At 28.0% G+C, this 23595-nt stretch overlaps 6 protein-coding genes and 1 non-coding gene across 7 annotated transcripts; 3 read left to right on the top strand and 4 right to left on the bottom strand.

The window, feature by feature from the left end:
- Window positions 1–14: 14 nt before the first annotated feature.
- Window positions 15–596, bottom strand: BX663DRAFT_527206 (uncharacterized protein). The gene has a single exon (XM_051530003.1). The coding sequence runs from the start codon at window positions 557–559 to the stop codon at window positions 239–241; it is 321 nt and encodes a 106-aa protein (XP_051377776.1). The 5' UTR covers window positions 560–596; the 3' UTR covers window positions 15–238.
- On the bottom strand, window positions 582–1918 carry BX663DRAFT_527202 (uncharacterized protein). The gene is made up of 5 exons (XM_051530002.1): window positions 1762–1918; window positions 1580–1697; window positions 1477–1498; window positions 1122–1405; window positions 582–1017 (listed from the first exon to the last, which is right to left on the bottom strand). Exons 1-5 carry the CDS (start codon window positions 1772–1774, stop codon window positions 996–998), a joined length of 459 nt encoding a protein of 152 aa, XP_051377775.1. The 5' UTR covers window positions 1775–1918; the 3' UTR covers window positions 582–995.
- A 5912-nt stretch (window positions 1919–7830) lies between these two features.
- Window positions 7831–8426, top strand: BX663DRAFT_481249 (uncharacterized protein). The gene is made up of 2 exons (XM_051524360.1): window positions 7831–8083; window positions 8150–8426. The coding sequence occupies exons 1-2, from the start codon at window positions 7942–7944 to the stop codon at window positions 8155–8157; spliced, it is 150 nt and encodes a 49-aa protein (XP_051377774.1). The 5' UTR covers window positions 7831–7941; the 3' UTR covers window positions 8158–8426.
- A 3580-nt stretch (window positions 8427–12006) lies between these two features.
- On the top strand, window positions 12007–14557 carry BX663DRAFT_463028 (3-isopropylmalate dehydratase). Its single transcript, XM_051523983.1, has one exon. It carries the CDS (start codon window positions 12121–12123, stop codon window positions 14380–14382), a length of 2262 nt encoding a protein of 753 aa, XP_051377773.1. The 5' UTR covers window positions 12007–12120; the 3' UTR covers window positions 14383–14557.
- A 7-nt stretch (window positions 14558–14564) lies between these two features.
- On the bottom strand, window positions 14565–15819 carry BX663DRAFT_527197 (uncharacterized protein). The gene has a single exon (XM_051530001.1). It carries the CDS (start codon window positions 15707–15709, stop codon window positions 14810–14812), a length of 900 nt encoding a protein of 299 aa, XP_051377772.1. The 5' UTR covers window positions 15710–15819; the 3' UTR covers window positions 14565–14809.
- A 3488-nt stretch (window positions 15820–19307) lies between these two features.
- BX663DRAFT_527195 (uncharacterized protein) lies at window positions 19308–19573 on the bottom strand. Its single transcript, XM_051530000.1, has one exon. The coding sequence runs from the start codon at window positions 19562–19564 to the stop codon at window positions 19355–19357; it is 210 nt and encodes a 69-aa protein (XP_051377771.1). The 5' UTR covers window positions 19565–19573; the 3' UTR covers window positions 19308–19354.
- A 2312-nt stretch (window positions 19574–21885) lies between these two features.
- BX663DRAFT_t144 lies at window positions 21886–21958 on the top strand. Its single transcript has one exon. It is a non-coding gene; the product is annotated as a tRNA-Lys (tRNA).
- The last annotated feature ends 1637 nt before the right edge of the window (window positions 21959–23595 follow it).

The raw sequence follows: 23595 nt of genomic DNA, 5'->3' as shown, positions 1-23595 counted from the left end.
AAAAAGAGAGAGAGAGAGAAAGAAAGAGGTATAAGGGTAAAAGAGTGGGGAAAAAAGAAAAAAAGATAGGTCTATCTGAATTATAGAAAATTTAGATTTTTTTTTTTTTTTTTCACAAAAATATATATGCCTGTATATTAGTATATACACATAAATAGTACAAAAAAATAGATATACAAATAGATGTGTATACAACTATTTATATACATGTATATTCATATCTATATATTTATATATGTTATTGCTTTTCGGGATTTTGCTCAAAAACAGCACTTTTCTGTATGTCAGCTAAACTTTTAACACGAGTAAATCGACCCGCATGTTTAACTGAGGCACCATCTTCTTCTAATTGTCGTTGTAATAAGGCCTCACCTAATCTTCGTCTTCTTAGTTCTTCATCTATGAATTCATCTTCAATGAATAATTTATCTTGAGGTGGTGCTAATGTTGAAGAAGTGGAAGGTCGGTTATGAATACTATCATTATTTGTTGTTGTTGTTGGAGAAAATAAAGGAGCAGAGCCACCAGGATAATACCTTTCATCAGAGGGTGAAAACATAGGCGGTTGACCATGTTGTTGTTGTTGTTGTTGATAATGAAAGGCTTGCTTTATAGTAGACGAAGTGAACGTACCTACACTAGACGCATTTTCCATACCAGGGACACTGTCGGTTGAACGGAAAAATGCCGACATTTTAATTCGTGAATGAATAGAGGCTGTCGCTGGCTTTTCTATAACAGATGATTTCTCATTCTCTTCATGACGGCCTATGATAGGAATTAATTTATTATTTCTTCTTCGTTTGTTATCCTTTTTATCTCGTCGAGAGATTAAGGTGATCCAGATAAGGGCGATAATACCACAGATCAAGGCTACAACAGCTATCACAATAACTGCAATAGCCCATCCTGGTAATGATGACATATGATTTGAGTCGTTGCTATCATGACTCGAGTTATTATTCGTCGTGTCTATTTTGCTGGTATTATGATTATCATCGGAAGGAGATGCCATCTCTAGAAGAATATCAAATTTTTATATTTGATATAAGCTTAATCCATGAAAAAAAAAAAAAAAAAAAAAAAAAGAGAGAGAGAGAGAAGAAGAAAAAAAAACTCACTTGCATGTTATATTAAAATATTTACGAGTGATAGTAAAATTAAAAGGTCGAGGATACATGCTAATTGGATTTGATAATTCTTCTGTTACATTTTCAGTAGAAGGTAAATAAAACCCATATAGAGTCAAGTTAAGATCTAAAGAACCAGGTTCAAGTGGAGAAAGGAACCATGAATCATCTACAGTAACCTTAACACTTCCTAAACTTTGATCTAACCTTGTAAAGTTTTTTACATTTTTGTATTCAAACTTGATATAATAATACAAGTAAAGATTAAGATATTCCTAACAAAAAGAAAAAGCATAAGCATATATCTTAATGAAAAAAAAAATTGTGTTGTAGTAAACTCTCTTACATGTTGAACATAATAAGGATAGCTATTATTATTATAAATATGTATATAAGTTTCTATAATAATGAAATAGTAGTTTATTTTTTTTTTTATTATTACTACTTACTTGAAATTCCATATAAAATCATAAGTCGAACCATTTCTCCAAACATCTGTAAAAGTTGGATAACAAAATGGGTATTCATTTCCTTGTTCAGAACATGATTCTGCCTGTTCCGAAATAACTAATATTTGATTTTTGGTTTCAATAGAATTGTATAAATATATTTGTATGTATATTTATATTACCATTACTCTGCATTATATTAAACGTGTATATGTGTATATAAATGAAAAAAATATATGTATATAAAAAGAAGAAGAAGAAGAAGAAAGCCAAAAAAAAAGGATAAAAATAGAAAACTAAGCTCTTTTCAGTAACAAGGATGATTTGTTATCTATATCGTTGCCTTTTTTGTTCTCTTTTAATAAGGCTTTCCTGTTTGGAAAAATAATAATAATAAAAAAAAAAAAGGATTTAAAATAAAAAATAAAAAATAAAGAGTACTTTTTTTTAAAAAGAAAAAAATAGGAGAATGAATATTATATACTCTGGGAACATACTAAAAATCGAGACAAAGGGGAAAAGAAGATTTTTTTTTTTTTTTATTCAGGAACTATCAAAAGAGGGGAGGGGGGGAACGTAGGGAGTGGACAAGTAAAAAAAAAATTATCAAATGAAAATTCTGTATAACCTCAATATATTTTCTTCATTCCGAATTTTTAAGCTCCATGCAATATATGAAAATGACTTGAAAGATGAATATGTATTCTATATTATAATGTTTAAAAATGCTCAATTCAAAATTTATATTATATGTATATAGTTATAAAGTAGTTATACTTTTAGTGAGTGAATGAGGGAGAAACATACTGACTGACTGGCTGACTGACTGACTGAGAGATGACTGTACTTTTTAATATATAATTGTACTACAGATCTGTATTTCATTCATCTTATTTCTGTAATATATTCTATATATATAAAAAGAGGGCTTAACTGGTGATATATTGTTTATTGTTCAAGTTATACTAGGTCATCAGTATATCCAAAGTGACATGCATACATACAATAATTAAACAGGTTATATATCAATTACATATAGTCATAGTTGACTGAATTACATGTAATTACAAGTGACAAAATATGAATTGTACAAGCCTTTCTTGATTGCATTATATTCTTTATATATGTATAAGCGGTTTTTATAATGAAATAGCAACCCGAATGGACACAAAATGTCCAAATAGAATATATTACAATTTACCTGAGTTAGTTTGATAAATATAGTGATAAAAAGAAGTTCTTTCTTGTAATATATCTGAATACACTGTATGTAAAGATGAGAAAGAGGGATTAATGGTATAGAGTCTGATATCAACGTGTAATGATATAAGAATACGATATACATCGGTTCATTTGATAATTTAGTTAAAGAGTCGCAAGCATGGAGAGATGTTAGTTTCTTGATGGTTTAATAATAAATCTTAAAAAAAAAAAAAGGAAATGAAAAAGGTTTAAATAAACACTTGGAGTCAAGGTACAGATAGGTAAATAATAAATTGGGTGTATATTATGTTATATAAGAAACTAGATACGAAAAGTAAAATGACTATCAGCAGCCAACGTAAAACTTCATACAATCTATATATTGAATTTTGGATAAACTAATTGAAAATAGTGTTTACATAATTGCCAAATATTAAAGTAAAATGATACGTATAGGACTTATAATCTTCTTCATATTATGCCTTAACATATTGGTTTCTATGCTCTATTAATCTATATATAATCTATAGAGTGAATGACCCTCAAGCTCTTTAATATGATCGACTTGAATCTTTCTTTCTAATTCTTGAATAATAAAACTTATACTACTAATAACAGAATAGCTTACTGTATGTTAACATTAATCTGCATTCATATCTTGATGTAAACGACTACCATTTTGTTAAAACTGTTTGCTAATTCAAAGAGCAATATATATATAAAGAAGAGAGAAAGATATCAGGATATGCGAAAACAAATAACGAAAAGTCTACTAATATAGGATGATTATATTCAAAGATATCGATAACGAAAAGCCATAAACACTAAAAAATACAAGATAACAGATTATATCTAAAAACTGCTCACTGAGGCAGATCAGACGAGATAATGACGATATTCCTAATAAGTTCAAGGGTGAAAAATGAAGTAGTAGGTACAGCAGGAATTTGTAAGATTGGGAAGGGGGAGGAGAAATTAGCCTACCATGATGTGGATGATGATGCTCAACCTCATAATGAAAAGTGTGTTCTATATAATCGAAATTAAATAGTTCATGCAGTTTCATTTGAAAAGGGTTATATATATATATATACTTTCGCATTGGAATTTAGAAAAATAAAGAAAGAGCAAAGAATATTCAGTTGCTTCCAGTGACTGTAAACAAAAGTATATATGAACGCAGCATTTTTTAATTAGTCGATTAAAAGGATACTTGAGGTAAAAAAGAAAAGAAAAAAAAAAGTTATGCGTACGGAAGGAATGGAAATAGTGGCTAAATTTATTAGGACCTATAAAAATATCGTTGGTTTAATATTCCTTTCAGATAAACATCATAAAGAATTGTAGCATGTAGATTTATTAAAGAGGTGGCCAGATATATAGAGTATAACTAAGTCAATAGACCATTAAATAGTAGTGAAAATAAATATAAATGAAAATTCTTATAAAACAATTCTAGGATGGTTCTCGCATGCTTGAAAGTTAGATCATTTTGATAGAGGACATAGAAAAGCTATCATGCATTTTTTTTCCAATACGTCGACTTCAAGTTTCTTCTGGTTATTTAAAATGTCTCTTGACTAGTTTCGAGAGAGTTCATTTGTACTTGAGTTATGATTGAACCGTTTTAAGTAACATCAAAAAGATAGAAGGGTTTTAAAACCAAAACGATTGATATCAGTAAATAAGACTTGCTTTATTGTGATCACTATTTGGATAATATATTAATTATCAGTATTCCCTGTGTATGATAGTGACCTTCTATATAAAAAGATGTATTGAAATATACTTGTTAAAATAGAGTGTCATATAATATGTATGCTAGCTGTTAATAAGCAGAATGAATCCAATATAATACTTTTATTCGAAATCAAAGGTCATAGCTATATTGATTACCTTTTTCAAAAAAGGGCTATCTTCTCGTGCCTTGTTGTTTGTAAAACAAACATAACATCATTTATATAAAGCATACCGTTGAAATGTCTTATAAACTCAAGTGTGAGACTAAATTGACTATAAGAATATAGGGGCTGTAAAAGTGTTGAGCAAATCATTTATATGATAGAAGGTATATAGGTGATGTGATAATTTGATGATTTTGCGATACTCTAGTGGGCTGGATGTAGATAATAACTCCTAGAATACCTTACCTAAAATATGAGATAATTTTTTTTTTTTTTTTTTAAGATATGAAGACGCTGATTGACCTGGGATACAATATACATGTACATTTCTATATACATATATACAGGATAACTTGAAATTTTTTTATTCGGTAAAGTAATCTATAGATCTCTACGCTGATAATACTTAAATACAGAGTCCATCCCAATTCATATTGTTAGATAATTATTATTTTATCGATTTTGATGATAAGAAAGGTACTTCTTACCATTATGGCAGAATTGTTTTAAATCATTCAAATCTAGTATTACATGGATCTATTTTTATTATAGGTCTTACTGTTTTACATTTGTCCAACGCCATTAGTAAGGTAGTACACGAAAATATGATGCTTCTTCATATGAGTGCTAATAGGAATTAGAATAATCTACATGTGGTGTTAGCGATGATTAAATATGGTGAGAGTACAACATACAGCAAGTTTGTACAATATAAAGAAGAGAAGAAGCTTGAAGAGGGAAGAAGGGAAGAAGGGGAAAAAAAATAATTTCTCTGATTATCTTAGGGAACATCGTTTATTCTTGGTTCTAAATATATGACTCAAGTCAGTAAGTAGTATTTATTAGTGTACCTAGTTTTTATTCAGTACACATACCGAAAGATAATGAATACTTTCAAGTATTATAATGGTAGTAAGTACGTCTTACAATGTACAATATATTCAACATAATATAACTACTTGTAATAAACTATTTTATCTCTTATTAATTATTACACGTACGTAACATGTCTATTAATACAATAATTAACAAGTTATATCCTATCTCATATTTGACATTGCAAACTTGAATGATTTCAAATATGTCCAATAGAAGTTGGAGTTCTTCATATACAAGTGTAAATGATCACAACAGAAAACGAATTACAAGTACAGAGCTAATATAATACTATTAGTTATGTACAAGTATATATTATTTGATTAAAAAGGCCTTTTAATGAAACTTTGGAGAGGTTAAAGGAATTATCTATGGTAAACCTTACATGAATCTGTCTTTATCATTTTTTTTATTATTTATTTCTTTCTGTGATGTATTTAGGAATAAAGAAAAAAAAAAGAAGGAGAGAGAGAGAGAGAGGATGAGTCACAATCGTTAACAGCAATTAATAAATTAATGTATTGTAGCAGATTTTCATTATAATAACGTTTTATTTAAAAATATTCTCTTGCATAACGACTTTTTGTGGATGGCAAAAGTTATACAAATAAAACATAACAGACAGAGCAAAAATTATACATGAATAGAAATTAAAAATTCCCTATTTAAAGAAGATGAAGACTTTATTAATACTTCTTTTCAATTTTCTTTTTATCCTATTTTATAGCTTATTCCGCAAGAAAGAGACTAAGCTTTTGATCATGAACAATTTTATTAACATAAAGCCTTTGTTTTTTTTGTGCAACACGTCTATATACTCTTGATGCTCATTTAGGTTCTAGAAAAAAAAATAATCCCAATTGATAATAAGAATTTATCTTACTTTACTAGATATGTTTTTATCGTATTTACTGAACAATTAGCCATTCTTTGGAAAGTAGATATTTGATTATCATAATGCATAACAGTGTTGACGCCGTTTATCCTAAAAGGTGGAGTGTTAATCATTATATGATTAATTGAATGAAAGCAGCTGTAAGCCAAAATAGTTCTACAAGAGCAGTTTCAAGAATGAGTTAAATTACTCATTTCTTTAGCTCAAGTAGAGGTAAATAAATACTCTTTTTTTATGGCTTTATGGTATTAACGATATGTCAAAATTAACTCTTCGACTATTTTAGGAAGTTGAAACATTTTATGTCAAAAAAAAATGCGTACTTTTATTGGTTTTACCATCATAAGCCCTGAAAGATCAATGCTTAAAGTACTTTTTAGTTTAAAGGAAACTCATCACAATTTGAAAAAGAAATTTGCCAGCCCAGGCAAGCAATTTTTTTTTCCTTTTTCCTAACTTAGATCGCACATACTTTGATAATAAACAGTTAACAATGATTATTTTCAGTGTAACCGATCATTAATATATTTAATACTACAGAGTCCATCAATACGTGTATAATATCTATTATTATATATTCTGTATTTTGGCTATAAAATGCTTTATAACGCTTATCTTTTTAACTCAGCGATCTTTGATTTTTTTTTTTGCGGAGTAAACAGGATTGTATTCACCTTCTGATTGTACATCATTGAAAAAAAAACAAAATAAAATAAAGCTACTACTATTAGTTATTACAGTAAACATTGAAAAACGCTCGAGCCAAGTATTAAAAAAAAAGAATAAATATTGATTTCTTTTATGTAATAGTAGCTTAATGTTACAAGCCTAATTATTTTATCCATTCAATATGTAACAGAAGGCTTATATTCTCTATTATTAATAATACACAAAGGCTATTAGTAGACAACAACCTTTTTTTTTTTATATAAAGTATTTATTCATAAAAATTGGGACAAAATGTAACCTGTTTGAATAAGATCACGGGTCAAGGATTGTAACAATTTTTGTGTAAAAAATAAGAGAGGAGTCGGGGCCGTTTTTTTTTTTTTTTTGGTATGCACGGATATTTCATTTTTCTTTATATCTTTTGTGTAAATTAGAACTTTTTTTTTTTATTTCACAAATTATTCTTTTCTAAAAGACAAAACTTTATGTAGAAAAAGACAAAAGAAAAGAAACAATCTTATATTATCTTTTTCTTTAAATAAAAAAAAAAGGCGATATTCTTTCTGTTTTTGTCCTTTCTTTTCTTATTATTTGGTTCCCGTGATTAAGCTTGTGATTTTGCGTATAACTAAAATGAGAGGGAAAAACTGAATAAAGTTTATTTTTTTTTTTTTTGTCCCTCTTTCACACCCATTGAAGAAAATGTGAAACAAACCAAATACATATTTTGAATATAAAAAAGCACTGATAAGTTTGTCTTTGTTAAGCTTTTTATTATTATTATTTACTTGTTTCTTTTGTAATTTTAAAATAAAATGTATATTCAATTCAGTAATTATAAATTAAATAATACAATAACAACTAGTCATGTTTGTTTTGGTCGTGGTAAAAGTTATTGTCTCATTCATAGAAGATATTTTGAAACAAGTTGGTGCCCAGATTGCAGTCGCTCAAGTCGTAAGGTTTAAAAGTAATAAATACATTTATTTATATACTTATGCTCTTTTATATATACGTCTATAGGTTGCTAAATAAATAGATATGACAGACAGCACATATGAAGAAAATAAAATACTGATATATTGTACAAGAAGCAAGCAAATAACAAAAAAAAAGTATATCCCCACCCTAACCCTTCCTCCCCCCCCTTCTTTCTTCTTTTTACTGTAAATTGTAAATTAGTAGTTATATAGCAAAGAAAAATACCAATATTTAAAAATATGCCCCTATTCCATTTTATACATTATACATTAGATTTAGTTAGTAATAATAATAAAGGATTTTAAGAATTCTAGATGTTACACATTATTGTCTTTAACAAAAAAAAAAATGGGAAATCCTTGACGATCTGATGAATTATGATTATACGTCTTAACGCACAAACTTTAGTGTAACTTATTTCCTATTGAGTATAGTATCTACTAATATGGCTATCATAAATATCTTCTTCTTCTTCTAAATTCATACATCTTATTGTAACTTATAATTTGTATCATGATTGACGTCTTATCGATTTAAAATAAGCGTTTAAATACATTTTTTTATTTTATTTTTATTTTATTTTATTTTTTTTTTTTTTGGTATAATAATCCTGGTTATATTCATGTTCTAAAATCCTAGGCTTTTCCTTCCTTTATTCATCTCTGATATGTCTTTATATAACTTAACTAAATTCAACATATTCATAAAATATTTACAACTTGTGCTATCCCTTTTCTTTTTAATAAAAATACTTTATGTGTTCGATAAGAGTAACGGAATATACGCATATACAAATATGTTCATTATTAATGTTGTACATTTAGGAATGTGTTACTTATTAATAAGTCTATAATTCTACAAAAAGTCATTATTTACTCATTTGTTTATAAATACGATAGGTATTTTATAAGACTAGCCTATTTAACATGATAATATTTCGATTTATATATAACATGAATGTCAAACTATGATTCAAATCAATACATGTATTCAATACTCATTTTTATACCTTTTAACCTATAATTGAGGGATAATACACTGTTGCACACTTCATATATAATATTGCACTATACACCTTTTTCAGAAAACATTTGTACATCAATCAGGAATAATTAGGTACGAGATTAAAAGAAATATCTTTAGGCAAAAATAAATAATAATATAAATTCATATGAAATAATAAAATGAAGAGTATCGGGTTAGAATATAAAAGAAAAAATATGATCAATATAAATTGTAAAAGAAAAGAACAAAGATCTTTTTCATTGAAGTTTGCATAGAGTATTAGTTAAAAATAAAATAGAGTTTTAGTTTCAAGTAAATTATGTTGTGATAGGCAGTAAAGCTAATTATAATATGGAGTTAGACAGACAGACAGCCAGTAACTAATAATCTACGTTTAAGGTATTCTTTAATAACTTGTAAAGATGAAGAAGTTGAGCTTATAAGCTATTTCTCAGCAAAAATTATTAGTATTATACTTTATATCTTTTTTTTGATATGACTTTATTTCCTTACATTTCGAATTTTATCTTAGTATATATTTATATATCAAGAATACTTGTGTTAAGTTTTTCATAAATGCAAAAACCACAAAACTCTTCTTTTAGCAACAAGAATTACACAGCAACCTTGTATCTACTCTTGTTCTCTGTTAGTAAAACTAGTAGCATGTTTATTCTTTTCTTCAATTTCTTGTCTTCACTTTAAGATACTTCTTGTTCAAGTGCCCTATTCTTTTTTTTTAAAAAAAAAAAAAAAAAAAAAAAAAAAAATAATAATAATTTATTAATATTATCCATCTGAATAGTACTATCAAGTTGAATTTACTCAGCCTTATGTGTGTTAAATACATTTAGCTTCAAATTAATAACTCGATCCTTATATTCAAGTTTACAGATAGTGTTATCTCAGTATAAGCTTAGAATATTTTGACAAAGAAATTCACTATTAATTTATATATAATGAGAATATATAAGTGAGCAGATTTATGTATCCTGTACTCCTTGTGCTAGAAGTTACTCTTTTCTTTTCAGTTCTTCTTTGTTGAATATTGAGCATCTTATTAAATATGCGTCTCAAATATTAATTAAGTATCATCTATATAAGTCACGGAAACATTAGTATTTTCAATTAAAGCAAATTTTTGGGTATATTTATGAACACAAGTTGCCTTATAATAGTCGATACGAAGATGATTAATTTAAAAGCTTACTAATTAAAGGACGATATTTTTCTTTTTCTTTTTCTTCTTTTTTTTTCTTTTTCTTTTTTTTTTTTCTTCTAGAACTAGTTCTGCCTTTTCTATAATTAGTTGATGAAGGCTAAAATTTACACAAATAAAAATCCATGTTAATAAATTCTTATTGTTAAAGAGAAAAGCTTAAACTGTGTTGGAGTTCATAAAGAAATATAAATCTTAAGAATAGAATACAGAATTGCTATATAAATAACATCAGTAAAATCAAATAGGTGATTATGATACTTATTCCTCCATTTGATGCCATAGATTAAGGATTATACAGAAATAATATCATCGTTAAGATTTAGATAACTTGATATACTTCCTAAAAATATTACTGGAAGAGCTTAGAGTAAAGTTCATCTTCATAATAGTGGTAAAGGCTAGTAAAGATAGTGGATTACAATTGAATATAAAATTAGTACCAAAAAGCTCGAAATATGTTTATTAAAAACTAATTTATTAAAGGATACTAAATAGAAGAAAATAAAAAGACATCAAGTCTTTCCATGTCAAATGAGCAATAATTTTAGTTGTTATATATATATCATATATCATTATTATATAGTCACAAGAAGCCATAGTATAGTTACGACTATAATTATTACACATGTGTAGAATATATACATGTATATATATACATATATATATCTATAATTGGCTAATATTATGAGTACTGAAAGAACGTTTTAATTTGGTTTTATAAAAGTGAAATTATTTGAATGCCATTAGATATTACTAATTATGCCTTCTTCTGATAATGAACTGATATAAGGATATATAAAACGATCATTTTTAATTATAATCAAAGTATCTCATTATTTATCTATAGTTGTATTTCAAGGAATTTTGACTTTTTCATTCATAACATCAAAATAAGGAGACTGCTCCAAGAATAGTATTTGCTTTAGTTCGTGTTGAAAGTGTAGTAATTACAGCTAGAGATCCCCAAGATGTACGACCATTTTCTTACTTTATACTCATATTAAGCTCAAATTCATGAATAAACTTGCAAACAAATACACATTTCAGTCTATTATTCTACTTATTTATATCTTTTATTTAGTTTGATTTTATCATTTCTGGTAGCGAGCTGCCGAGTTTTTTTTTTTTTTTTTTTTTCATTATAAGACTGATTTAATGAATTATAGTATAAATTTAATAGATTTAACATTCTTCACTAGAATATGGCTTACTTTTCCAAATATTTGGCTTCTCTATCATATAGTTATAAACAACTAAAGAATAATATATATATGTATATAGATACTTTTACCTGTTTCACCTAAATCAGAAAAGTATGATACGCATGTTGACACATTTTACCTTTTTCATTTATTAAGACTTTAAAATTGGCCTCATGAATTTCATTATATGTAATTTGGCAATGTAAAATACTATAGGTATTAGAATTCTCCATTTGTTTATTTTATTTTATCCAATTAAAAGCCTCACCTTACTGACTCACTGCCATCAAGGCATCCATTATAGTCGGGTATGGAAATTGACAGGCTCAAAAGATAATTGAGTCACTTAGTGGGGTAGAATTTAAGTTTAAAATTATCCAATAAAATTATTGATTTCATTGAGTCAAGATAAATGCAAAAAAAAAAAACCATAAAAGCTTTAATCATTCATTTTTTTTTCTTTTTGTTTTTTTTTTTTTCTTCATATATCTTTTTTTTTTCCTTCATACATTAACTATTTAATCCTCACTACTATTATATACCTTCCTCTTTAAACTCTAGTTTAAAATTAAAACGTATTGATTATGGGTAAAACACTTTATGATAAAGTTTGGGATGATCACATCATCAATCAACAAGAAGATGGTACATGTTTGATCTATATCGATAGGCATTTAGTTCACGAAGTTACTAGTCCTCAAGCATTTGAGGGTCTTCGTAATGCAGGCCGTCCTGTTCGTCGTCCTGATTGCACCTTAGCAACTGTAGATCACAATATCCCTACCACTTCACGAAAAGACTTTAAGAATATTACTTCATTTATTAAGGAGGCAGACTCTCGTACCCAGTGTGAAACACTCGAACAAAATATTAAAGAATTTGGTTTAACTTATTTTGGTATGGATGATGATCGTCAAGGTATTGTTCATGTTATTGGTCCAGAACAGGGTTTTACTTTACCAGGTACAACTGTTGTTTGTGGTGACTCTCATACTTCTACTCATGGTGCCTTTGGTGCTCTTGCCTTTGGTATTGGTACCTCAGAGGTTGAACACGTATTAGCTACTCAAACACTTCTTCAAAAAAAATCAAAAAATATGCGTATTCATGTTAAAGGTAAAACCTCACCTGGCGTTACTTCAAAGGATATTGTTCTTCATGTTATTGGTGTAATAGGCACAGCAGGAGGCACAGGCTGTGTTCTTGAGTTCTGTGGTGAAGCTATCTCAAGTCTCTCAATGGAATCAAGAATGTCGATCTGTAATATGTCTATTGAAGCTGGTGCTCGTGCTGGTATGATTGCCCCTGATGAAATTACCTTTGCTTATCTTCGTGATAAGCCCTTGGCTCCTAAAGGTGTTGAATGGGACCGTGCAGTAGCTTATTGGAAATCACTCAAATCTGATCCTGATGCTCACTACGATATTGATCTTGAGATTGATGCTGCAAACATTGCTCCTACTGTTACTTGGGGAACAAGCCCTCAAGATGTTGTCGCCATCACTGAGAATGCTCCTGACCCAAGTAAAATTAAGGATCCTATTCGTCGTGCTGCTGTTGAGCGTGCTTTAGACTATATTGGAATTGCTCCAAATACGCCTATGGAATCTGTTAAGATTGATAAAGTCTTTATTGGTAGTTGTACTAATTCACGTATTGAGGATCTACGAGCTGCTGCTTCAATCATCAAGGGTAAAAGGATTGCAGATTGGGTCTATGGTATGGTTGTGCCTGGTTCTGGTCTTGTCAAACGTCAAGCAGAGCGTGAAGGGTTAGATAAGGTCTTTATAGATGCTGGGTTTGATTGGCGTGAGGCCGGTTGTTCAATGTGTCTTGGTATGAATCCTGATCAACTTAACCCTGGGGAACGTTGTGCGTCTACTTCCAATCGTAATTTTGAAGGTCGACAAGGTGCTGGTGGTCGTACTCATCTTGTAAGTCCTGCTATGGCTGCTGCTGCTGGTATTCGTGGTTATCTTACAGATGTTCGCAAAATGGAAGCTACTGATCTTTCTTATTTAATTCAAGTGAACAACAGTCCTCGCCAAGAGATTATACCTGAACTTGAATCTGATGATGAAGCCAAAAGCGAAACAAGCATTTCCTCTGAAGACTGCACACCCACCACGCCTAATTCTATCAGCAGTACAGGTGGTATGCCTAAATTCACAACTCTTAAAGGTTATGCAGCACCTCTTCATATATCTAATGTCGATACAGATATGATTATTCCCAAGCAATTCCTCAAGACAATTAAGCGAACAGGTTTAGGTAATGCCCTCTTTTATGCTCTTCGTTTCGATTCTAAAACAGGTGAAGAGAATCCAGACTTTATCCTCAATCAGACTCCCTTCCGTGATTCCTGTATTTTGGTCTGTACAGGCCCTAATTTTGGTTGTGGTAGTTCTCGTGAACATGCACCTTGGGCATTCAATGACTTTGGTATCCGATGCATTTTAGCCCCTAGTTTTGCAGATATTTTTTATAACAATTGTTTCAAAAATGGTATGTTACCTATCGTTCTTCCTCAAAAACAATTAGAGGAAATTGCTGAGGTATCCAAGAAGGAAGGCGTTGAAGTTGAAATTGATTTGGTCAATCAAGTGATTCATTATGCTGGTAATGAAATTTCCTTTGATGTGGAGCCATTCCGCAAACACTGTCTTGTGAATGGCTTAGACGATATTGGTTTAACGATGCAAAAAGTGGATAAGATCTCTGAATTTGAGTTGAAACGTACTGAATCATGGCCTTGGTTGAATGGCAAGAGCTATAAAAAGGGAAAGGCCACCAAATTGTCAACTAGTAATAATCAACAAAATAAGAAAACTAAGCTTGATTGGTAATTTTTTTTTTTTTTTTTGGCCAGAGAATGTGCCTACATGTTATATAATTTCTTTTTTATCCATTTACATATTATATCTTTCATTTATAAGATTTTCGTACATACATTTGTATGTAATATACACATACAAATATCTATATATAAAATAAAATGCATTTATATTATATTTAATCTAGATATTCGTTATTATAAAAACTTAAACTCTTTTATTTTCTTGTACTCCTTTATTTTTGCACACTTTTATTTGGTTACATGTTATACTATAATCATCTCTGAGAAAAAAAAATACAATACAATACACAATAACATTACAGGTATTTTATTTAAAATAGGTATATAACATAGATGAAATATAAAAGAAAAGTGTAGATATATTACCATAGTTGACTATTTCTTTATGGATAAGATTTTTGTTTGTATGTATTTTTTTACTCGGCTTGCCAAAGAGAATGAGCAACATCAGGTTGCCAAGTAGGATTAGAAGTGTGACCTTGAAGACACATATAAACTTGACCATGGTACTTGACACGATCACCAGCAGCATAAGTACCAACAGGATTCCATCTGCGTACATCATCATCATCAGAACAATCGTAACGATCTTCAGAGTCATCACGACGTTCAGGTTGTTGCCACTCACTCTTTTCTTGTTCAAAACGATTACGCTCTTCCTCAAATTCCTCACGTTCACGTCTACGTCTCTCCTCTTCTTCTTGTCTCAAGCGTTCTTCTTCTTCCTCTTCCTCTCTATGATCATCATAGAGTTTCTTACCGAGAAGACCAGCACCGATAGCCAATGCACCACCTAAAAGTGCACCACCAACAGCAACACCTGTAGCTTTCTTATTAATTGATTTCATACGTGCGCAATGTTCTTCATTAACATAACTTTGTCCTCTAACAAATTCACCAAAGTTAGGAGGAGCAGAATTTGGGAAACCAGAAGCAGCCAATTGCAAGTTAACAAGACCGGCAGGATTACCTTTAGTGTCATAAATTTGGAAGAGACCGTTCATTTGAGCACCAGGTGCATACACTATTTGGTTAATAGGAATAGCAGCAAAACCAATAACTTCATTCACGGTATGTTCTTCATCTAAAACTTCAATAAAGAGATCAGGTTCACCGTTTAAGGAAATAGTAAAAGTTTGATTCCAAGTCGCGCTTTCACCACCATTCTTATGAGTAAAAGTTCTCAAATAGGTGTCCTTCTGATTAAAGTCCAAAGTGAATTGAAGGAAAGGATCTTGTTTACCAAAATGTTCAACAGAGACAAGCTCAGTAGCAGAGCAGACGTTAATAGTGAGAGAAGCAGATGAACTGAGCATATTTCGCGTGTGTGTGTTTTTAGTAAAGAAAAAAGAAATCGTAAATTTTCTTTTAATCTTTTTTTTTATATAATAAATAAAGTTTCTTTTTTTTTTTTCTTCTTCCGATTCTATTTCAAATTGCTTCTATTACCATAAACAGTTTTAGTTCCGTTTATTTAATTTTTTTTTTTTTTTTTTTGTTTAAGAAAATGGTTCAAATTTGTCTCAAATAAAGATAACAAATAAACAAAGATTCTAGAAATAGTATTGAATTGGAAATAGAAATTCGTTTCAAATAACATTTCTTATTTGTTTATTATCATTTTTATTTGTTTATTATCATTTTTCTTCTTTAACATGTATTCGAGCATGGTTCCAAGTTCCTGATTTTTTTTTTTATTATTATTCCCCGCTTCATAAAGGTAAAACTTAACTCGGGTCAGATTCATTTAACTCGCCACATGTATTTAACTCAGCCACTCATAAAATTTAATTATTGGTTTATTTTTAGTAAAAAATAGCTTATTTGCATATTTTTCCCTATTGTTACCAATTATTGGTTCTTTCTTCGTTTTACTGGTAATATAAACCACGCTTAAGGTAATAAAGATAATAATCTATTAGACCACTACTCTTTTAAAATTAAGTAACTAATTCAAATAAATATAATAACTCTCTATTAAAACTAATGCTTCTTAAACTCTCTGAAAGTTTATCTTTAAATTAGCTGACAAATTCTTTTTTAATTATATATTAATATACATATATAAATATATGATAAAATATCATTTTAAAGATATGTGTTCAAAGTTCTTACCGACGAACTAAAAAGGAAATAGAACAGGGTGTATGCCATACTTCACAGATAATATAAACAAGTAATATATAATATGAAGGATATTGTAAAAGATACATGAGTTATACATACTAAAATGTTTTCTTAACTTACTATTACATATTTTATCTAACTAATAGCTGAAATCTTGGTATAGAAATTCCATATCAATTCCAAACTATACTATTCATCTTTTTGTTTCTTTTGATTTTGCTAACAATTAATGTATAGCTTGTTAGTCTCTCAATCCCAATGGGGTTTTTTGTCGCTTTTCACAGATATATGATAGAGAAGTTTTTAGAGATTTTTTTTTGTTATTTTATAAATTATATCATGTATGAGCTACATTTAAACAAAGCATGAACTTTACTCTTTAATTTCGCGTGTTTAATGAGCATTGTTAGTAAAAATTCTTATCTATTTTAATAATAACAAGACAATTGCTGATAAAAGACATATTTTGACAATTTTTTTAACTGGAGCTAGCAATTTTTATTCCATGGAAATAAAGGGGGTAATTTTTTTTTTTTTGAAATCAGTTAACTTCTTAACTGCGAGCTGAAGAAAGTCTTCTGAGATGTTAAAGATATTGATATTTTGTCACTATTTTTTCTTTTTTTTTTTTTTTTGCTACCAATAATTCCATTCTTATTATACTTTATTTTGTTGTAAAAATAACTTTATGTTTTTTACCTGAAGCTCATATATTATAATTATCACATTTAATTTTATATGTATTCATATTGATAAATTAGTATATTTATAACGATACACCGTATGATAACTATATGGTCTAATAGGAATAGCTTCTACAAAAGCATTTATTTCGTATGCTTTTTAGCAATAGATATGTATTAATGTATTATTCAAGAGCGTCTTTATACTAGCTTTGATGCTCTATACATGTCTGTCGTGCTCTATTATATCCATATAATAGATTATTTTTTTCCGATGATATATATCTCATTCTTTTTTTTTTTTTTTTTTTTTTTTGTTTCTTTTACACGAAAACTATTATCAACTGCGAATCCTTCAATTATACTAAAACCAACGCTTCCAAAAAAAAGTACGCCCCCTTCATAAGTATATTCAAAATCCTTAAACGACATGTTTTTATCACTATTGCTTCCAATCTTCTTATTATCGACTTTTATTTAAAGTATATTAAATCATATCGAAAGGCTATGGATATTATCAATCATAATAAATTATATAAATGAGTTACTAAAATACTTTAGCTTAGTAGATTTATATATTTTTGAAAAACTAAAGAGATTTGCACATTATTCTGCAAGGACGTTATCCATAGTCATGTTTGACACCAGGATACTACTAATTGAATTATTGTTATTAACAATCTTACCAAAGAATAGCAACTGATTTGAGATTAATGTTCTAAATATACAATAATGATAGAGATTCAAACAATGTAGATTCAATTGCTTTACTTTGAACTTTTTTCTGGGCTTTAGTAATAATTTTTTTTTTTTTTTTTTTTTTTTTTTACATTCCGGTTGTTAATTGATTATTGAAAGGAGCGCTTAAATTAAATGATATCAGTACTGGTCCTTTTTGACAATTGAAATATCTTTAAATTAAGATTTTTAATGTTTAAATCTCTTTTGAATTTTCTAAATATGTAGCCAAGAGCATTTAATGGCATATGTATGAATATTATATGCTAAAAACACTATATAGTTACAACAAGATGATTTCAGTTAGTGTGCTGTCTAAAATATTTATCTGCGCAATTTTGCCTCTCTTTTTATGTTGGTGCAATTCATTTTCGGAAATGGTATAAAAAATAGCTTTTAAAGTTAAACTGAGGATAAGCCAAGATTGAATATACATGTTTTTTTATTTCTTATTCAAGGTGAAAATATTAGTTACAAAAGAAATGAATGTAATGTTATAATCATTATCTCCTTCTATATACATATATATGTATATACATTTTTTTACAAATACATTTAATTATATTTCTATCTTGTTATTACATATAATACTTATTTACAAAGAATACAAGTACTTTATTATTCTTATATACTAGCTTTAATCATTATTCATATATTTTTAGTAAATATATTAATAAATTTTAGCGTCCTTCTCCTCTTCTACTTTTATTTTTATCTATCTTTCTTCTATTTTCATTTTTTTTTCCTTTACAAATCATACTATAATTTTAATAAAGCTATTTAATGACTTTTAGAAGTAAACGAGAGTTGACAGAATATTCATATAATTTATACATTTTAGTAAGAAATTTAATAATTAAATCAAAAATTATTTATTAAGCATAATAAGGGATATTTAATAAAATAATTCAATGAAACATATTCATCAAGACAATAATAACAATGAAAGGGATATCGGAGAAAAAAATGTCACGTGCACGAAATTTGATTGGTCCACTGGAGATAAAAGTCTACTTTTACAATTGTGAAAGTAGACTGAAAGGTGACCTTTCATTAAAGTTTCAGTATACTTTCACAATTGTAAAAGGTGACCTTTTACAATGATACAACCTGACCAAGTCAGTATACTTTTACAATTGTGAAACTATACTGAAAGTAGACCTTTTACAATCATGAAAGTTCACCTTTTACAAAATTTTGCTTCATAGCTCAAAGCTTCTATTGGATTACGCTTCTTTAATATTCGTCATTCCTTTACGTTTTTTTACTCTTATTGGCCTTTACATTCAAATTAAACGTTTGCTTATTCGTTATATTATGATACATTTTAGACTTCTTTAAAATACAGTAGATAATGGAGCTTATATTCTTTTTCAAAATACGATTTTATTTATTTTCGTTTATTATTTCCTTTTACGATATATAAAATATTATATTATTATATACTATAAAACGCGTAAAAAAATATATAAAAAAATACATGAAAAAATACATAAAAAAATACATAAAAAATATATAAAAAATATTTAAAAAAATGTATATAAAAATGTATCCAAAAAAATAGAATAAATACGCCATGGAAAGGACCGAGATAACGCGTAATAGAGTCATTAAGAGGACCATAGATAGCTTCTTTCATAATAGAATTCTTCCTATAATAAAATAAAATACGATTTAGTCAATGAAAAAACAAATAAATTATATTTTAGTTTCTTACCATTAGAAAAGAAGTTATCATTTCTTTACACGTTAACGGCCACCAAAGCAGAATAGTTTTTTTTTCACTTACCTAAATAAAAGATAAGAAAGATTAATAAATATTTTACGCGTTTAAAATAATAATTAGTATGCTTATTATATTATTTACCTTTTATTTGTAATCGGTCACCACAAGAGAAAAGGCTATAAAGATAGACCTTTAACGCCTAAACAAAAAAAAAAGTTTAGTTGATGTTATCATTAAAACAACTTTAGTAAGATATAAAGATATATTTATGTTATGTTTACCTTATCTTTATTATTTACGTATTTTATATAATTCGCTATTAGTCATTATAAAAGGCAAAACGCCAAAGATTCAAAGTATACAGTAAAACTATTTGAAAAAAAAAAGATATTGATTAGAATATAGTTTTTTTTTTTCTTTAAATATAAAGAGCTAACCATGTTCATTACATGTTCGCCGGGGATAATCAAACCGTGCTAAGTTACTTACCAATTGGATTGTATATCATCTCAAGTCATTTATCCTAAGTACTAATTCAAAAAAAAAGAAAAAAGAAAAAAAAGGAAAACAAGAAGGAAAAAAAAGAAACAAGTAAAAAGAAATAAAGTAAAAAATTTTTAGAAACAAAAAGTCTTATTAAAGCATTTGTATAAGCTGACAAAGAAGTCTTTCATTTATGTATTCTATCGCCGAAGTAATTATATAACAATTTCCAAAGTCATATACAAAGCATACTATATAAAAAAAGTTAGCATAAATAGCTTACACAGAAGTTATTATAACAATACTATTTCTTTTAATAACTAATACATACTTTCAACCATATATTTATCTTCTAAATATTCTAATCCAATAAAATTAATGTCATTACCATTGTCAGCAATCGACTCTTCATTTGCATTATAGACATCTTTAGTGCGATGACAAAAAAAAAAGAAAAAAAAACGAACAGCAGTGGTTATTTTTATAATTCAAAATAAAAAAAAAAAGCTAGCGTGATTACATTTATTAATTGTAACATCTGCAATGAATACTTATTATTGTTGTTTACTATGTTCATTGGTAATTGCATCTTCAAGACTCTTATCAATTTTTAATGAATATATGAATATAGATAAAGATAGTATGTCTGTAAACAACCTTATATCTAAGTCTACTTTGAGAACAAGTTAATCATTTCCATTCACATTGATCTTTGTTTAATTAAACAGACATGTTGCAATGAATTTATAAATTTATAAGTTGAGATGTTAATAATCAGTATAAGATAATAAAAAAAGGAGAAAATATTTTTTTTACAGATAACTAAATTTATTGCTGTAGTTAAAACTTATATATGCAGTAAAAAATTCCCTTTCATTTTACTTATCTTTACGAAAAATAAATAAATAAATTACTAACAATCGGATGATGCATCTTTCATTTGAAAAATAATAAATAGTTTTATTATTTTTAAATACTTTAGCAGGGGTATATTTTAATTTTTCCATCTACATTCAAGTTGATTTTGGAATGGCAATTAGACATTTTGACATTATGTTCAACAAAAAAAAAAAAAAATATTAAGTACGACAAATTAATCTTACTAGATAAAATAACTTATTGTAAAGTAATAATATAAGTTTGATTTTAACAATTGACATTATACATAACTCATTACTGTACATGTTGACTTGAATTTTTATTATTTTTTTAATAAATTTTTTTTGAAAAAGTTAAATAATTTGACCTTTTCTTAAAAAAAGACTTATTACAACTTTACATTTTAAACATTCATCTTGAATGAATTATTGCTATTATTATTATTTTTTCAACTTCTTTTGAATTCAGAATATAAAATTTTTGTCCAATAAAATTTGAAGTAAAAAAAAATCGGGATTCTAAATTTATTTTCTAGTAAAAAAGACTATACCCAAAAAATTGTTATATTTTTTAACCATTAAACAAATCTTTAAATGCTAATATCTCTATCAATTCTTAACCAAATAAAAAAATTTTAACATATTCGAAATGAGCAAATTTTTCTCTTTCATTTGGTATAAAAATTTTTTAAAACTTCCAATTTTCAATTTTCGATTGTAAAAGGTCACCTTTTACAATTGTGACTGGGTCACCTTTTACAAACTTTTACAATTGTAAAAGTAGACTTTATTTGCAGTGGTCGAAATTACATAATTTTTCTATATATTTTTAATACTGGTTACACAGGCATCAAAGAGCCTAGCTAGCTCAATCGGTAGAGCGTGAGACTCTTAATCTCAAGGTTGGGGGTTCGACCCCCCCGTTGGGCTTTAATTTTTTTTATTTTTGTATCTGACCTTTTAGTAACAATGCTTGTATTTGCTTGCTTGTTATAAGCAATTATAGTATTGAAATATAGTTTTATTAAATAATAAAAGGATATAAGGATGATGAATATCAATACTATTTTGAAGAAAGGTTTATAAATTTTGTTAGCATTTAATAAAATTCAATAGAACTGTTATATCAAAGTCTGGCAACAGCAACAAAAGGAATAATACGTAAATTTAAGATATGAATAAAGATATATTCTTTCTCTTACTCATTTATCAAAGGCTTGTGAATCAGATAGTAATAATAATGATAACAAAAAGTTGTTCATTCAAGTTACAATACAATAACGCAATATATAGTTGATTAACCGTTATACTTATTTAATCTTCATACAGCAGTGCTGAAACTTAATTCTTAATAAACTTCTTTACTTTTAACAATTGATTATATGTTTTACTGAGGGCAATTTGTGTAATCAGATCTGACCAACTTGCATATAAGCTTTGGTAGGCAAAAAAGATGTGTTGGAAGCCGTGAGTATCTAAAGGTAGCTGGAAATTTTTTGTAGCTGTGACCTAGATAAGTTTACATCCTGCTGCTCGGGTGGTAGAAGCGGTAATATCACTAGTATGTGTCTGCAACCAAGTAGCAGATAATACAAGACATTGTGAGCCATCTTTGAGAGCCTATTGACAAGCGCATTTATGACAAGGTGGTGTAGATTGGCTAGAGGTGTCAGCTTGATGGGCTTTAAGGCGAATTTTTCTTCCAACAAGTTGACCAAATCACTTTTAGTAATTTGAAGCTCATTATTGGTTACTATAAATTTCTCGTGGAGTTGCGTGGGCTGACTAACAAGACGATTGCACAATATCATTTTTTTGTTATATGTAGGCAATGAGATTGAAAAAAAAAAGGACATTGTGTCGTCGTAAGATCATTAGATTCAGCTGGAAATATTTTGACCTTTATAATTTAGCTGTTGGTAAGTACTTCATTATTAAGGAAAGCTTTAAGAAGAATAATGATAGTAAAGGTTTTGTAGCATGTAATGCATTGATACAGGTGGCGTGCAGGTGTGATAGAGGAAGCTCTACAGCAACATATTACTCCCTATTTGAAATAAAATAGACATGGCGTAGTAGTGCAGTTCCTGTCAGAATAATCCTCTAGCATTTTCAAGTTTTCAGGAACAAGTAGTTGCTGGTGAAGTCTAGAAGGGCGATCTAAAATATGGATAGACATATTAGAGTGTGGAGACGAATATTTGAAATCACTTTCTAAATTTAGTAACAAGTTTTTTTTTTTTTTTTTTTTTTTTTTTTTGTCGAATCCGTGTTCCTTTAGCATTAGAAATGAGCAGACATTACATTTCTATTATAACAAAAAAAAAAAAAAAAAAAAAAAAAGAGCCATTAACACAGTAACTTATGTCAAAATATAAAAAGAAATAAGTGCCAACTCAACCATCATACAAGAGTAAACAGCTTTTTAAATTCTATAAAGTTAAAGAAAAAATCAGATAGTAATAGATCAAAATCTTGAATTACGCCCAAAATAATAACATGCAAAATAAAATAACTGATATTTGCACTGTAATTATTAAGGAGTAAAAAAAAAAATAGCTTTTATT

This window comes from Cokeromyces recurvatus (genome assembly GCF_025118155.1).
Source record: "Cokeromyces recurvatus strain NRRL 2243 chromosome Unknown BX663scaffold_50, whole genome shotgun sequence".
Classification (NCBI taxonomy): domain Eukaryota; kingdom Fungi; phylum Mucoromycota; class Mucoromycetes; order Mucorales; family Mucoraceae; genus Cokeromyces; species Cokeromyces recurvatus.
This window is presented reverse-complemented; position numbering and strand designations above follow the sequence as displayed.

Excerpts from the sequence above, each read along its gene's own strand:
- BX663DRAFT_527197 (XM_051530001.1), bottom strand. The coding sequence starts at position 15,709 with ATGCTCAGTTCATCTGCTTCTCTCACTATTAACGTCTGCTCTGCTACT.
- BX663DRAFT_527202 (XM_051530002.1), bottom strand. Across the intron at positions 1,406-1,476 it reads ATCCTTATTATGTTCAACAT|GAATATCTTAATCTTTACTT; the intron begins GTAAGAGAGTTT and ends TCTTTTTGTTAG. Across the intron at positions 1,018-1,121 it reads TATTTTAATATAACATGCAA|AGATGGCATCTCCTTCCGAT; the intron begins GTGAGTTTTTTT and ends ATATTCTTCTAG.
- BX663DRAFT_527206 (XM_051530003.1), bottom strand. The coding sequence starts at position 559 with ATGTTTTCACCCTCTGATGAAAGGTATTATCCTGGTGGCTCTGCTCCT.
- BX663DRAFT_463028 (XM_051523983.1), top strand. The coding sequence starts at position 12,121 with ATGGGTAAAACACTTTATGATAAAGTTTGGGATGATCACATCATCAAT.
- BX663DRAFT_481249 (XM_051524360.1), top strand. The coding sequence starts at position 7,942 with ATGTATATTCAATTCAGTAATTATAAATTAAATAATACAATAACAACT.
- BX663DRAFT_527195 (XM_051530000.1), bottom strand. The coding sequence starts at position 19,564 with ATGGTCCTCTTAATGACTCTATTACGCGTTATCTCGGTCCTTTCCATG.